At 36.2% G+C, this 17,572-nt stretch overlaps 1 protein-coding gene across 1 annotated transcript in view; it reads right to left on the bottom strand.

The window, feature by feature from the left end:
* The window catches only part of ARPP21 (cAMP regulated phosphoprotein 21), a 144,000-nt gene that overhangs the window by 97,240 nt on the left and 29,188 nt on the right, over nt 1-17,572 (bottom strand). The window contains exons 2-5 of the mRNA XM_088150953.1: nt 3,197-3,368; nt 1,628-1,794; nt 1,202-1,243; nt 258-341 (exon numbers count right to left, since the gene is read on the bottom strand). Coding sequence (XP_088007079.1) covers nt 258-341; nt 1,202-1,243; nt 1,628-1,762 — 261 coding nt within the window. The 5' untranslated portion in view covers nt 1,763-1,794; nt 3,197-3,368. The remainder of the gene's footprint in view (nt 1-257; nt 342-1,201; nt 1,244-1,627; nt 1,795-3,196; nt 3,369-17,572) is intronic.

Below are 17,572 nucleotides of genomic sequence, written 5' to 3'. Positions count from 1 at the left end.
AATCTGAATTCTTTTGAATTCCTTTCCATTTGTTGAAATTTTCAAGGGCTCTGGAAAAAAAGAGAGCAAATAACACCCTGTGATATACTGTTGAGCTACTCATGTATATCAAAGACATACACTAAAAAATCAAGTATGCTTGTGTGAAAAGCCATTTTGAATTTCCAAAATTAAAAATTTCTTTTACAAATATACACTGTTATCATGCACAGGAAAAGGAAAGCTATCCATGCAGCTTAGGAAACTATTTTAGATACCTGATTGTCAGTGTCTGATTCCAGACGAGGAGATGATTCTTCACATACAGCAAGGCTTCGTACCAGTTTCCCCTTACCTCCTGACTGAAATAGAGAAGTAAAATAATTTTCTAAACAAATAATGCATGTATGTGTATGTACATGTATGCGTAGTGTATCTAATAAATAAGATGAGACTTATTAGCAGTAAAACTTAAAAGTGATACACGGGCATGCAAGTATTTATTGCCCAGTTGCCCTAAGAATAATGGATTGGGAATTGATATTAGAATATCTGAAAATAAATCAGTACTTTTGAAAAACATGACTAAAAAAAAGTAATACAGTGCAGATTTTCACCATAAACTTGGACCATTATACTTAACTGTAACAAATTAATTTACATTTTTAGATGGGTAAAATGAAATGTTCCAATCCTTAAAACAAGAAAGGATAATTTAATTGTCTCTTTCCATCTCTAAAAACTAGACATCTGCAGACATGAAACTTGCCAAGAGTAGGAAGAAGAAATGTATTTTCTTAAATAGCAGAAACATACAAACCAATGCATTAAAAGACCATCAAACTGAACTGAGGCAGAAATTTAAAAAAAAACTAATAGCTGCAGCCCTGAATTAAATAAAAGTTATAGGTAGTCCCCGGGTTAAGAACACCCGGTTTTAAGATGACATAGTTAAGAACAGATCCTACTGTAGCAAAATTTAAGTTAAATACACAATGATTTGAGTTAAATATACAACAGTTCAAGTTAATTACATACTACTACTTATACAGTATTATACAATAATACAGTTCTGGCTCATACACAAATTTGACTTAAGGAGAGACCTTGGGAACGGAACTCATTCTTAAACTGGGGACTACTTTCATCAGCAGCCATAGGATGCAAATTTTCATCCCAAGCCAATTTATCACAATTCTGAGGAAACAGACAAAAACTCTACCTTGGATCTCTTTTTCTGCTGGTTCTGGTTAACACTTCGTTTCTATGAAAAGCAAGTGACAAAATATGCAAACCGATTAGCAGAAAATATGTATAACAGAAATAATAGCACTTCATGTGGTAACTGTCAAATAATTTGCCTTAATCTCAGTCACGGATGCTAACAAGCCATGATGGTTTCCATTTCCTTGTGTTAGTAATTATTTTTATAAAGGTCTAGATTAAAGGAAAGTTTCTCCCTATTTTCATCCTATTTCCATCTTAATATGTTAGTGAATATTAGCAAATCTTCCAGAAACATGCACCATACTAATACATTTGAAAATGGACAAAGAGTGCCTAAAATTTTAATAGAATATAACATCTAATAAATTAAAAATGAGAAAAGGAAGACAGCTTTATTAGAAAATATGCCACTTCTTATTACCTGATCTGATTTGCCATTTTCTTCTTTTTCATCTACTTCTGAGTTTTCTGTTTTACTAAGAATGCAATTCTCTGGTTGGGAGAGAGCTGAGTCTAGCTCATTTCCAGCTTCTTCTAGTTTACCTTGCTCAGACATTCTCAGAAATTAAAAGAATAAGTTTTGATGACCTAAAATGTCAAGATATAAACAAAATATAGGTAAAAATTTATATTATTTTATTCCCATTTTTATTGGCATAAATCCAACCCAACAGAATTCAGTATGATTCAGACAGTAATGGATTAAATAATTCTAGGCGAAGGCTAAAGATTATAAAACAAACAAGTAGCTTAGATTAATTCAAGTAATCATAGTAGAGAACAGAAAAATTGCTGTTTCTGTTCCCACACCTTTCACCCAGTAGTTGCAAAACCTAAACATGCTTAAGAATTCTTTTACCGGGAAAATGTTGCAACAAATTAATGGTAACCTACTCATGCTATTTAAGTTTGGTGGGGTATACATTTTTTCTACTAGAACATCAGTCTCGTTTTAAGAAGAAAACGAATCAACACACACCTACCACTCAGCCATCCCCATGTGCACACATATGAAAGCAAAAAAAACCTTGAAGAAATAACGATTCAAAATAAACATTAATTCTCCACTTGGCACTAAAGCTCTCATAGTCTTCATTGCTAGGCGTCAAACTGACAGCTCCACTATAAAATTCAAAAGCCTTTTCCAAACCCCATCTTATTCTCCAACACTGTGAAAATTCTCCCAGAAACTCTGGGCAGATGGCTCTGATGAAGATCTTAAAAGCAAGGCTTTGCTCTCATTTCACAATAGTCATTTGTACAGAATCTCAGAATAGCTTTTCAAAATTAAAAATATCCATAAAATACCTCTCTGACACCTCTGTCCTGATTGGTTGTCAAATGTGTCTCATGAATAATTTAGTACTTTTTCTTTAAAAAAAGTGGGTGGAAAGAACAAAAAGCCTTAAGAAGGAAAAAATATACTGGAAAAAGACAATTATTTCTAAACAGATTTTACTATTTTTCCTTCTCCCAGTATAATGACGGTTAGTTGATAGATATAAACTTCATTATGTTTCTTTTATAGATAGCAATTCATACTGAAGAGATACCTCAAATCTTTGTTTTTTGTTTATTTCAAAAGAAAATACAAAGTACACTGAGTGGTCAGAAATTCAGAAAACTGAGCATGATTTTGTAAAGGAACAATCTTCCTTTCAAGCTTACGTATTCTGTATTTCTCTTTGTAGGAGCAGTGGGGCAAAACAGCAATGGTTTAAAGTGTAAATTCCTAACAATCAACAAGTAGTTATTTTTATTAGCATAGATCTTTTTTGTGGGGGGATAATAATCTCTCTGGTGAACATTTATGTCTGGAAATTAATATTTTCCCACCATTTTAAATATAACTAGCATGAATTCTATTAACTTTATTAGTTGGTATGTACTCCAGCAATTATACACATGCAAAATCCAGTGTGGATATTGTACAAGGGCACACACAGACAAAATCTACTGTCATTAGGTAGGTAACAAAGATGTTATTTACCTTCAGTGCTGTAATAACTCTTGATACCTTTCTATCAGTTTCTGTTGCTCCTCACTGGTTAAATCCACACAAGTGATCAATGACAGTGTGAATCCCATGACCCCATTAACAGTTCAGGATGCCAGTTTCCATGCTGTTCCTTTATAGAATTTGACAGATCACTGTCATCAACCTGGCAGGGAGGGAAAAAAGACAAAAAGTAAATACCAATAATCATAGTTATAATCATAGTAAGATTAAAAGGTAAAATAAAGAGACCAGATTTCTAACACTAATGACCAGCTTCAAGCAAGTCACTTTCACAGCTTGATCCAGCTCCACCTGTCTCAAAAACTGTGTGCTTCTTCTCTAATGAAGGCTACAGCCGGCTGTTCAAGTCATAACAGCTCCTACGCACGGAGCTAAAATTAACAATTGCATATTATGTGCCAAAGATTACTCACTTCAATTTTAACCTTTTTAGTGAATTCTAACACTTTGCACTAAAAAAAAGTATTTTCTGCTCGCTTCCATCATGGAAATCAATATTGTCCTTAAAGAAAAGAATAATACTGTCTGCTCTGCAAGGAAAGCTCCAATCTCAAATTTGAGAATACAATTTAAAAAAACAGAAAGAACCACAAACAGTGATCTCAATAGAATAAATTGCTGATTTAATAAGCTCGAGACTCTGAAACAGCTCAACAGGAATTAATAGGTCTGACAATGGAAATTAGAAAGAATTTATATGGATGTAAAAGAAAAACATTACTGCGGGAGAGGCAGGAACATCCTGGGCATTTGGCTAAAAAGAGATGAGAGATTTAAAGGAAAATAGAAACATCCATAAAGTACCAAAATATCACGATGATATTTTAGAGAGCTAGGTTTGGCAGTTGACTATTAACCAGAGATGTGCATGTCTTCTGGCACATATAAAAGCATGAATACAGCACCTGTCTGTAACTCCTTAAACCAAATGTATCTTTTCCCAGGATCATTTGGCAACTGCAGCAGCATAATCTCAGGAAAACAGGCAGCTGCTTTAAGGAGCTGCAGACAGGCGCTATGTTCGCTTCTGCTTGTACTCCAAACAATATTTGTTTCCACTGAATCTGATGTACTTCCCAGTCCTACTATTAGCGACTGAAATCGCCATTCTATCTTTGAAAAAAATACATTGCTACTGTACTACTAGTTGTAACTTACTTTGGACTTAAATTGTGAAGTGTAAGATGCCTCAGGTATATTCAGTAGATAATATATTCTAATTTCCCCTTATTCTTAGACCTGGTGAGGCACAGCATATTTCAGAAGTCAATCACCAGGAGATAACTGTGCTTCCCTCATGCTTTCCTGCTTCATATGCAGCAACACTATAACTGTTATCTACCCATTTGGAATGTAGTATTAGCTGAAACTTACTGGTAGCAACACAGTATTCATTATCTCAAAAATATTCTTAATGCAAATCCAATACAAACAATGGGAGTAGTCAAAACACCTTAAGAAAAAACCAATTATACTCAGATTATCTGAACATGAGCTATGTATTCACATAAAAACAATGGATTGCATATATGCTAATCTTCAAGGAAACAAAATAAAATTGTCCTTATTTTATGTTCTCTAACAGAAAATATAATGGGTGGAGAATAATCACTATAAAAAGTATATTAAAGGATTTCTAAATTAATCCAATTAGTAATCCATTATGAAGCCTGAATTTCTGAATTTGTGCTTGAAAACAATGCAAATGTCTGGGCAAGATTATGATTTTTAAAGAAATCTTGGTTAGGCTTGAAATAAATCTAATAGAAACCAAGGCTGAATGGGTATTGAAACATCCAATAGACATCAAGCATCATTAAAATTATGCAAATAAACTTCTTTTTACTTTCTGACTCTAGTTTGTTCAAAACCAAATAAACTGTAGGTATGTTAAAATGTATGGAATCCAGATGTTTTTCTTTAGGACAGCATTTTTGCTTCAGAGTTATTCCATTTTCCCAATGACCATGTTGCTAAATAGTGTCATCAAGAAAACACTACTGTTTCTCCAGCTAGCAATTTTCCTCTGATTGCACAGCAACAACTACCATTCAGAATGCATGGAGCTGCCTGTCAATATGGGGGCTTACAGTCATAAGTACCCATGCAGGTTTATCCAATCCATGTTTATCAGAGAAGAGACCCCAATCAAGGTAAGCTCCACCAAGGCAGGATTCAGGGATTCATTTCCTAGCCCTACTTCACAGAATGAATGTAAGGGTCATTCTGAGATGCCGATTTATCACACTTTAAATCAGTTACGTAAAACATTTTACTTCCTAAAAAGTCCCCTCATAAGATTACCAAGTCCAACTATGCTTACTTTAAAATAAGGTGCACCAGATTACAGACTTACTTGAACCTACATTCCACTCTGTTAAAATCCACATATTTTCTTCTAAGCAATGCGCTTAGAACCAGGATATTAAATTCTGATGTCAACACTATATACATATATGCACAAAAATAAATGTAAACTGAATCAAAATATGGCCTTTTTGAATTAATTTAATCAATTCTTATATTTGTAAAGCTACCTAATTTAATATTTCAGAGAATTTTTCTCTTATGAACAATTTTTCTGATTCTGTTATAGCTTCATGTTATACAAGCAACTATATTCCTTTCTCCCCATTTTTTCCAGATGTGCAACACTATCTCAGTGAGACTTTGACTCTTTATGAAGGTCAAAATCCAAACTCAACTTTGTATAAATAATTCCACGCTATTTTATTATTTCTGATAATAATATTATACCTATTTCTATACACTGTAGTTAAATATTGCTATGCATTACCTTCAATTTAATTTTAGATCCTTCTAAAAATAAACCACATACTAAGTAATACAATAATAAAACACATTAAAACTATAGACTTTAAATATTCTATATTTAAAAGATTTTTTAAACTACATGGTATCTTGCTTATTTATTTTATTTATTTAACAAGGGCACAATCCTATACAAACTACTTACTTGGAATCATATCCCACTAAAATTAATTATGCTTACTTCTAAGTAGACAGATACAGGTGTACACTATTAGTCCCACTGAACCTAAAAATGCTCATGGAGACAATCAAGACACCAGGGAATTATTAGTCTATAAAATAATATAAAAAAAGCACTTACATGGATCAGGAAATGTAGACATCATAGTTCTTATGCTCAGTCTGCCTGTACATGTATATGTGTGTGTGTGTGTGTGTCTCAGCAGGCAGCAGCATCTGGCCAATTTTGTTGACTAAGGTCAGGCCTGCTTAGCATTTGCATGGGTGATGAGGGAGTACAAAGACTGTAGGCTAAATTGGGGGTGGGGAAACAAATCCCAGAAATTGCAATTTGAAACCACTTCCATACTATTGCCAAAAGCTGGAATAGCTGTATCCATATATTTGCCAAGAATTAAAAGCAAATTGAGGACATCTTTATCTCTATACATAGTCACAAACACACACATCAAGAAATTAGTCCAAATTTCTTATTTATTTATTTATTTATTTAATTTGTGCCCGACCATCTCCCCACAATGGGGGATTCTGGGCAGCTTACAACATACTAAAAAACATAAATACCATTAAAAGTTATAAAACCAAACATTAGAAAAATAAACAACTAAAAAATCCAAGAGGCCGCTGGGGGCACAGCATCCCACTAAGGGGCCAGCCAACCCCACTTCTGATATCCTCCCTCCCTGCCCCAGACCAGATGGCAGAGCCAGGTCTTCAGGTCCCTCCGAAAGGCCTGGAGTGAGGGGGCCTGTCTCACCTCCGGGGGCAAGATGCTCCAAAGGGCGGGGGCCACAGCAGAGAAGCCTGCCTTCTGGACCCCGCTAATCAAAGTTTTTTTACCACGGGGATCCAAAGCATGCCCTCTCTGTGAGATTGGGTGGGATGGGTAGAGATCGTGGGGGCGAGGCGGTCCTTCAGGTAGCCTGGCCCCATGCCATGTAGGGCTTTAAAGGTGATAACCAACACCTTGAATTGGACCCGGAAGCAAACTGGTACCCAATGCAGCTCACGGAGCAGAGGTGTTATATGGGTCCTTCGGGCCCCAAAAATTGCTCGCACGGCCGCATTCTGGACCAGCTGAAGCTTCCGGATATTCTTCAAGGGTAGCCCCATGTAGAGCGCATCTGGGAGATAACGAGGGCATGAGCGACTGTCCGCAAGGCATCCCGATCCAGGAAAGGGCGTAACTGGTGCACAACCCGAAGCTGTGCAAAAGCCCTCCTGGCCACGGCTGCCACCTGCTCTTCGAGCAGGAGTTGTTAGTCCAGGAGGACCCCCAAGTTACGCACTGGGTCTGTCTGGGGCAGTGCTACCCCATCCAGAACCAAAGATGACAACATCCCGGATACAGAGGAGCCATTAACCCACAGCCACTCCATCTTGCTAGGGTTCAGCCGGAGCCTGTTGTTCCCCATCCAGACCCTCTCAGCCTCCAGGCACCGCGAGAGGGCAGAAACGGCATCACTTACCTCACCAGGGATAGAAATGTATAATTGAGTATCATCAGCATACTGATGATACCTCATCCCATGATGACAGATGATCTCACCCAGCGGCTTCATATAGATGTTGAAAAGGAGCAGAGAGAGAACTGAACCCTGCGGCACCCCACAAAGGAGGGGCCGAGGATGGGACCTCTTGCTCCCTATCACCACCGATTGGGATCGGCCCCGGAGAAAGGAGGTGAACCAGCACAGAACTGTACCGCCCACCCCCATATCCCTGAGCCGTCCCAATAGGATACCATAATCGACGGTATCGAACGCCACTGAGAGATCAAGGACAGCAAGGATGGTCGCACTACCACCATCCCGCGCCCGCCAGAGATCATCCATAAGTGCGACCAATGCTGTTTCTGTTCCATAACCGGGCCTGAAACCTGACTGATAAGGGTCCAGATAATCCGTTTCCTCCAGGACCTTTTGGAGCTGCGAAGCCACCACTTTCTCAACCACCTTCCCCAAGAAGGGGAGGTGGGAGACTGGACGAAAATTGTCCAGGACAGTGGGATCCAGGGAAGGCCTCTTGAGGAAGGGGTGCACCAACGCCTCTTTAAAGGGTGCTGGAAACACTCCCTTCTGCAAGGATGCCTTAACCATCACCTGGATTCAACCACATGTCCCCTCCCGAGCTGCTTTCACCACCCAGGAGGGGCATGGGTCCAGATGACAAGTGGTGGCCCTCACAGACCGAAGGATATTTAAATAGAAGAGTGAAATTAGTTGAATATTTGAAGAGCCTAGTCAATTTGAATTTCCAATACATATAATGAAATTGAATTAAAGTATATGTGGATTAAATCAACTCCCCTGATAAATCCACAAAACCCAGTGCATAGTGGTACAACAACTTGAGAGCAGAAATGGTAAGTCATACTAAGAGACATTTGTACTCAGCAGGTAAACCTCAAAATTAGCCATACGTTACAAGGAAACATAAAGGTGACTCAAATCACTAATAGTACCTTCTCTGGAGTTATGATTCCATGCATCTTACTATCAAAGGTTTTTAAAAAGTCTATTCAACAAATCACAGAGAAGGTACTAAATTATGAGAAAATCCTAGATATTATAGTTTCCCTGTCCTTTTTCTCTCCTACTCTGCTAATATAATGGTTATCTTCATGAAGGTTTACAACAGAACTTTAATCCAAGTTTTAGAAATTTAGCTCATTTTTTAAAAATGGAAGTAAAATCAAACACAGTTTAGGACACGTATATAACAGAGAAATTAAAAGCTTCTAGTTTCTTTCATATGATTGAGAAGAAGCAGGAATGCATGGCACAAAGCAGAGATTCAGCTCTACTTTGGATCAGTGCCAGGTATCTCTGAGGAAGATTATGATAAATTCAGACCTAACTCTGTACTATGAAATTACTGTACAAATTTAAGACATTTACACCGCACAAATGTAAGACAGTTCTATTTGAAAGACAATTCTATCTGAAAGTGATAAAAGATTAAATAACTCATTTATTTATTTACAGATTCAATTTAGAAGGCTACTTCACAAAAGTAAAAACAATAAACATATTATTTACAATAAATACAGATGATCCTACAGAATTCATTGTATGCTTTTTATTCCAAAGAAAATCAAATTCACATATACTTTACTTTTTCTGCCACAAATTGTCCTTCTATCAAGCTTGAATTCACTTGACCTTGGAACAAAATCAAATGTTTAGTGCTACAAAAATGGGATGCTTAAACTTACAGTTACTTAAGTTCATTCTATAAGTATAAAGTAGGCCTTTTCAATCTGATGCCCTCTGGATCCGCTGTCTACAATCTCCCTATTTCTATTCTGGTCTGCCGATTATTAAACTGTTGACAGGGAAACTAAGAATATAAAAGAGGAAGTTCTTTTTGTTTTGTTACTTTAAATACAGCTGTAAAAGTTGGTGTTGTTATGAGTAAGATTTGAATAGATTCTCAAGGGAATTCTTAACACCACTTTCTAAAACTATTTGGGAGAAAATTTACTGCTGTTGTCAAGCTGCACTCAGATGTGCAAGCAGGTATTTTTTTTCCCATAAAGCTGCAGCTATACTATTTTAATCTGTTTGTTTGATATCTTTTTTTATATTCATATTAAACAAGAGTGGCACTCTTTTAGGCACACAATATCTGACAACATTTTAAAATAAAGCCAAATTTTGATAAGAGTATATGTATCTGAAACAAAAGGTATAATGAATGAATTGACTGTAATGAATTGATTCAAAAATATCTTCATTACTTCCAGTATCTATTTCATATGACATAGAAAATACTAATCAAGGCAAAATCTAAAATAACACCCAATGGAATAGAAAAAAGTGTTTTCTTGTAAAGATAGCTAACCATTTTGAGAAATACACTGGAATTCTGCAAACAGAAATTCCTGAATGGAAGTATTACTATTTATATGCTTGAGTTGGTATTGTGTAACTTGAAAAGCTATGATTATTTCAACAAATTATAAGCTATTTTTAGTTTGGTAATAGTATGTAGACAGATATTCTTAGGTAAGGAAAAACTAAGGCCAATCCACTCTCAAGAGATAGATGGGAGGATAAAGGGAATAGTTACAAATCCTCAACCAAATAATGTTGATGAAAAACTAATAATATTTCAACTTTTCTAAATTTCTGTTTGAATTCTGGTATTGAAGGGAAATCTACTTTCCCTTTTCTAAAACTGAAATGAATGTCCACTGGTTCTTTCTTTGATATTTCAGATTAACTAATTTGAATGTTTCTGAATGTCAGATGTCTTCAAATACTAAATATATTACATATCTAAAATGTGAAATATTATTGTAAGTCAACTGTTAAACACATGTAAAGAATGGAGTGTTAAGCAAACATTTGTCTCTTCACAAAGAAGTGTCTTATATAGAGTCAAATTATTGGCCCAAAGTATTGGTCAATCTTGCATGTAATTCACATTGACCGTATAGTTTCAGACAGTTATTAAGAAACTAATTTAGGACATTCTGGATATAAAAAATATATATTGGATAAGGAACAAATAATTTCAGCTGTGATTGCATCTACATTAACATGATGTTTTCCTAATCCTAGTTCCATCTTTTTTTCCCCTCGCTTGGTTAAAGGAAAGCATATGTACAGTATATCTGTCTTTCCAATTTTCATATATCTTAGTCTTCACGTATCTCAGTCTTTGCACTAATATCTTGGCTCAGTCTTGTTCTTTTTTCTCTTTTGGATGGAGAAAGACCTTAATGTATCTTAGCCTTTCTATTAATACACTGACTCAATTGGAATGATATCTGCTTTACTTCTTCTTGCCTGATACATGTGATTAGTTTTCTAAGCTTAAACCTCAGGGAAAATTTAGCATACCTTTTGTGAATATCGAGCACTGAATATTTATGTGGATATTGGTGTGTGTGTGTGTGTGTGTGTGTGTGTGTGTGTATTTATTTGAAACTCATAATTATTTGTGCTCCATTTTTACTACTAATAATTTCATTCAAATGACTAGCAGATTTGGCCATTTATGCAGCAATAAATATTCCCAAAGCAGAAATAAAACATGTTTATTCAATAACTCAAAATATGAGTTGCGCATTAATTCTTTAAGACAAAGAAGATACTGTATATCTCTCTCAATAAAACAGGACTACCTGGCAACAGTTGTGACTTTATTATCTTTATTATACTGTTGCAATGCACTCTATATACAACTACCTCTAATTTTTTAAAGACTTTTACTGGTTACACAGTGCAGTCATCAATTTACTAATAAGTGATAAAATACTGAGACCACTTTACATCAGTTCTTCAATCTCAATTTTGGCAATCTGCTTTAGAAGGTTAGGGTTAGATTTTAGACTTTTATATTGCTTTTTTGAGGATGCATATAATGTATACTTCCTGTCTTGTGTCCTTGTGTAAATTACAAAACTAGACAGTCACTATATTAATGATGCACATGTACCCCAAGTTCTAACTCTTAAGAAACCACAGAATGATGCCTACTGAAATCCCATTTCCACAAATTAAAAGAGGTTGAAGCACTTCCTAGAGATAAGTATGGAATTCCTGTTCCTGAAGACTCAACCATGTTCAGGCTATATATCTTTTAGAAAATTTGAAAAAGAAGTTTACTCTGTTTTAGAGCAGGTCTAAATACCAATTAAATAGCCTTGCTTTTACCCATTTTCTTAAAGTTTTTATTGGATCTAAGAAATAAGTCTATTTTTCTAAATAAGTAAACTTGTTATGAAAGTCTGGAATAAGAATAAATTGCCTCTATTAAAATGCAGAATGTTTTATGAGATTTATTTATGTTGTGTCCTGAAAGCAGAAACGGTGAAGATTAAATACAGTTCCTGAGGTATCCTAGTCTTTGACCAAGATAAAAATGACTGACACAGTTCTGGGGGAGAGGAGGGGAGAGACATTTCCTCATTAATACAGATAAAGCCCTCTACCATTTGCCCAAGAAGTAGATCTCAAAAACTGAGGGTTACTTTGGGAGAATCTCTCCTGCTGAACTGAAATATTAAGGAAGTTTAGCCTGAGAAAGGTAGCTTCTTAGATATTCAGAGCCTGAAATTATGGACCAAATGTTTACTATGGCACATCTTTCAAATTGGCATAATATAGTGGCAATCTCATGCAACAGCCAGTAGCCTAGCTGATATATTTTTCATGAATTGAAGATTCTGGACAATTCTCAAGTACCATTTTACATACCTGCAATGCATTAGTCAAGTTGGGAAAGAAACAAGGTATGAATTACCATCACCTAATCCCACCAGTTCTGGAAATGTCTGCCACTAACACACTAAGCATAATTGGGCAAATAAACACTTTCTACCTGGGCATATACAGACAGCTGGGATCAAGCAGCACAAAGGCCTGCTCTTTCAGGGAGAGTGCAAACCTGTTCAAAACAGGTTGAATCTCAATCCCACAGCCTGGTTTCCTATTGCTGTTGTCCTAGGGCATCTCCATCTCATCTGGGTTTAGTTTCAGCTTGTTCATTCTTCTCCAGCCCATTACCCAATGTTCAAGGGAATCAACAGTTTCGCTAGAATTAAATGGCAAGGAGAAAAAAACCTGTGTGATAATAGCATCCTGATGGCACTTCACTCAAAGCTCTTTGTGATATCTTCCAGTGGTTTCATGTAGATACTGAACAGCAAATGGGACGAATTGGAGCCCTAAGGGACACCAAGATGCAATGGCCTAGCTACTGAGCAGTAGTCACCCAGTAGCACCTTCTAGGGAGAGCACAACAGATGAGACTGTAAAATATCACTACAGCAATTTATCATTTATGCAAATAAGACCAGAAGAGTTTCAGAATACAATTGCTAGTGAAACGATGAAGTTTATTTTTAACTGAGATGAATTTTGCTCTCAGAAGAGATTTCTCAAAATACATTACAGTCCTGGAAGATAACTGGCAGCCAACATTGTAACATAAAAACACACGAAGGTACTTATATTACAGATGGACATAAGGTAGAAACAAGTAGTTAACTAACTTTATTGTTATGGTCAGCAACCAAAGTTGAGTATCATTTTAAGACAATTACAATAAAATACAATGAAGCTATATAAAAACTAAAATAATATTTTTAAAAAACTGTAAGACACAGAACTAATTTACTGAACTGGTAGAACTACTTAAAAAATTGCCAGTATTAAACATTAGATCACTACCATGCTTAAATTGATATAAACTATGGTGGTTACTTAACATTGTAAAATCATAAAATGGCAGGTTTAAAATTGTGCCTTGAGGTTCCATAAGATTCTAAACAGGGAAAACTAAACAATTTCTTATTGAATAGCAATGGCAACTGAGCACAATTTACTTAATCTCCTGGAGGTCATCTCTGAAATGTCTGCTAAGAGGGAAGAATAAGATCAGCATCTGTTTTGCTGTACCTGATTGCTAAAAGTGGTATAATTAAACTTTACACCAATTTAAATAAAAAAGGACAGCAAAAAGAGATGTTCTATTTACTTAATTTCCTTTAAAATACATAGGCATAAATGGTTTTGTTTAAGTGTACCATAGGTTCGCCCTTCCAGAAGAGCTGAAGGTAAGACATCAATATGAGCTAATGTAAAAATTATTCTCTGTACTGGATGGTTTCTGATTAAAGCATTGGCCCTTTAGCATATTTAGGTTGAGAATCCATTGTTAAATTTCCAACAGTTGTTTCTCATAGACAACTGAGAACTTCTGGAAAGTCTGTAGAGTTATAAAGCTACCTTGTAAAATCAAAGAAACTAGAAAGCTTTCAAAGTAGACAAGTTTGAGCCAATATCTCAGATGGCAGTGTCAGATTTAGGCCTCTAATGAAGTCAGGCTTACTTCTAAACTTACTAAAGAGCTGGTGATACATCTGGGCATGTAGAATAGTGCCTAGAATGGCACATTGCGACAGTTGCAGATCTGTGCCCCACGGAGCAGGTAAGTCGCCATTTTAGTTCTGAAGAGTTTAATTGCATCCATGACATGCCAAGTGCCATTGTGGGTAGTAAACTGAAATGTGTGTGTATGTATATTGTATATATGTGTGTGTGTGTTCAATTAAGTCAATTATATAGATAAGAATATGCAATTTGTTTAGGACTGCACCTCAAATCCTGACTCATGAAATTAAGCCAGCCTTCCCCAATCCAACTTCAACTGCTACACAAGATACTGTTACAGCTGCTGGTACTGATTTTTATAATTGTAATGTTTGCATGGGAGAATAAAAATACATATTTTATAGGAATGGCCATAGATTCATATAAAGTCTGCAATCTATTTTTAAGCTACATTGATCTATACATATGAAAATTCCACATTAAAATATCTTGCCCATGAGCAATACAGAATCTCTACGTTGCTTGTATTTTGCAAGGCAGTGAAAACTTCCTTATTCTGATGGGTTTGGGTGTGGAAAGTGGATCTGACCTGCATTAGTAATTAAAAATAGGTTTATATTACTGAAATGTAGCAATGGTGGAAAGTACAGTGGTATCTCTACTTATGAACTTAATCCGTTCCGTGACTCTGATCGCAAGTCGAGTTGGTCGCAGGTCGAGGTAAATTTTCCCATAAGGTTCAATGTAAATATGGTTAATCCGTTCCGCCCTCCAAATTTGGTCGCACCCTGAAGCAAATTTTCCCATAAGGTTCAATGTAATTACCGTTAATCCGTTCTGGCGTCCGCGGACCACACATCAGGGGCGGAAAAGCGCCCGCGTGCCGCACGGCGGCAAAACGCCCGCGTGCCGCACGTCAGGGGCAGAAAAGCGCCCGTGCACCGCGCGTCAGGGGCGCACCGGGGTGGCAAAACGCCCACGCACCACACGGCGGGGCAGAAAAACACCCGCGGATGTGTCAGGGGCGGAAAAATGGCCGCGGACCACGTGTCAGGACAGAAAAATGGCCGCGGACCACATGTCAGGGTGGAAAAATGGCCGTACCTTGAGGCGGAATTCGCACATCGAGGTAAATTTTTCGGGCCAGAGCTGGTCGTATCTCGAAAATTTCATAAGTAGGGGCGTTCATAAGTAGAGGTACCACTGTATTTAAAAAGTGGAAGGCATTTAAAAGCAATTGGAGCTTGTTGTGTTCAATATTATTGTATCACTTTGAAACTTAAGAGGACCGTTACTATCTGTGACATTGACCAGCATCGTCCTGGTGATTACAAGGGCAAGTCTATTCAGTTTTCTTGGCAAGGCTTTCAGAAGTGGTTTGCCACTGCCTTCTTTCTATGGTTGAGAAAGAATGACTGGCCCAGAGTCACCCAGGTAGTTTCCATGCCAAGCCAGGACTACAACTCACAGAGTCCCAGTTTCTAGCTCATAGCCTCTAACCACTACACCAAGCCTGGTCTCTTTCTCACTTCTTATTTTATACTTTACCTTTTACTTCCCTAATTTACATTCAGAATCATGTCTTGCAAAGGATGTCATTTTCTTGATAAATCACATGAATTAGTAGGGTTTGGAAATGAATAGAAATGTTGCCAAGCTATCAACAGAAAGCAAAGCTATGCCATCATTCTCACAATCCAGTAGCAAATAGTACATAGATTCAAGAGCATACATATGATGAAGACACTTTACTGCAAATTGTTTTATAAAACAATCTATTCATGCAACACTATTAATCCTACTGTATTTCATGCTCCTGCAAGGTATAATTTCAAACAAATTAACATATAAAGGATTATAGTCATAATTACTCAGTATTCTCTTAGCTAAGAAAGTATTGTAAACTATCTCAATATAGAATAAGCTAATGCTAGAATTTATGTCTTCTTGTGCTGGTAATGCTGAAACCTCTTACAGCCAACAGCATAGCTGTTATAAAGACTTGAAACCTTCACAAACAATCTAGGTGCTAATGAACAAAGCCTCTAGTGCTTTTTCAACTGAACTTCTTTGAGAAAGAAGTTGGCAAATTTGACTAAGATTACATCTTTACATAGCCTGAAAATAATTCCCTTAAGGTCCTGACAGAGAACTGGAAAGAGTTGAGAGAGCGATATGAGGTTCAGGAGGGGGTTAATTAAAGGAATGGTACAGAGTAGAAGACAACTGATTAAGAATCAAGAATCGAACTTAAGAAAAGGGGGCTTAAAAAGATAGTTGAGAAGAAGCACAAAAGAGATGTAGAACCAAGAGAAAAAGATCTCTATGAATGTAGACTAACTGGTTGCTAGATTTTTCTTTTGATTTTTAAACAAACTCAAAATAAATATGGGCTCAAGGTATAATTGATAATCCAAAAAGTAATTGTGAAAGAATAAAACCCAGTGTGGTTCATTCAAAAGGGTCAAATAAAATACAACACATATGCCAGCATATTAGCTATAAAAAGGTTATGATATCATGTACTGAGCTATTTCACATGATTAATAGTCAGATACAATTTGTGTAATAGAAGTACTTGAGCTTTTTAGTTGCTAACAGTTTTTCAATTTTCTAAGGCAAATCCCATAAAATCTTTAGCAAATGAACACAATGTTTGACATTTTTCATGTATTTTCTTTTTTTAAACTAACTTGATCAAATATCTATTTGAGACACTACTGCAACATGGATATACAACAGAAAATGAGTAAACAGAAATCAAATCATATCCCATTAAGTTTTACTTTTATCTAGGCCATTGAAAATTAAACAGAGAGAAATTTCAGAAAAGTTCAAAGAAAACAAAGAAAAGCATTTTAATAAATGTTAACTCTTACTAACTGAATCAAATAACTAAAGCTTAGATAGATTTTAAAAATATGGTTTATCTGAAAAAAAAATATTATTTTAAACTGTCTAACTGCATCAAAGCAGCCAGAACTAAAGCATAAAAAAGAGATAGGGAAAGGAAGTTAGATAATCCATGAACATTTTATTCCTATTCAAAATGACTACATACTCAACTTTTTATTGAAGTTTCAAGTATATCAGGGGCATGCATCAACAGAAGTTTAAAATATACTTTTACAACCGCATCCATGGGGCTGCAGAGTGGGAAAAAAAGGTCAAGATAGTAGTTTGGGCAGCATGATCAAAGCCCCACCCCTTTGTGTCTGCATGTTATGTCAACACATGTATGAAAGGGGTGGGGCTTTGATTACACTGCCACAATTATTTATCTTGACTTCTCTGAACTCAGTGTTGATAGGTGAGGAGTTTAAAGGCAGTATAGGAAACAGCGTATGGACACTGTAAAAGGAAGTTTGTCTGCAAGTATAGAAAGGTATGGATGCTTTGTGAATAGTGTTGGTATAGAATAGCTTTAGTTAGTTCAGCTTCCAACATTTTAGCTTATTATTACTAACATTGTTTCTTATGCTGAGGA

Source organism: Python bivittatus, unplaced genomic scaffold (genome assembly GCF_059951505.1).
Source record: "Python bivittatus isolate LINGU-HERP-01145 unplaced genomic scaffold, Pbiv_v1 ctg000610_np1212, whole genome shotgun sequence".
NCBI lineage: Eukaryota > Metazoa > Chordata > Lepidosauria > Squamata > Pythonidae > Python > Python bivittatus.
The sequence above is the reverse complement of the archived record's forward strand: the minus strand, read 5'-3'. Positions and strand labels throughout refer to the sequence as shown.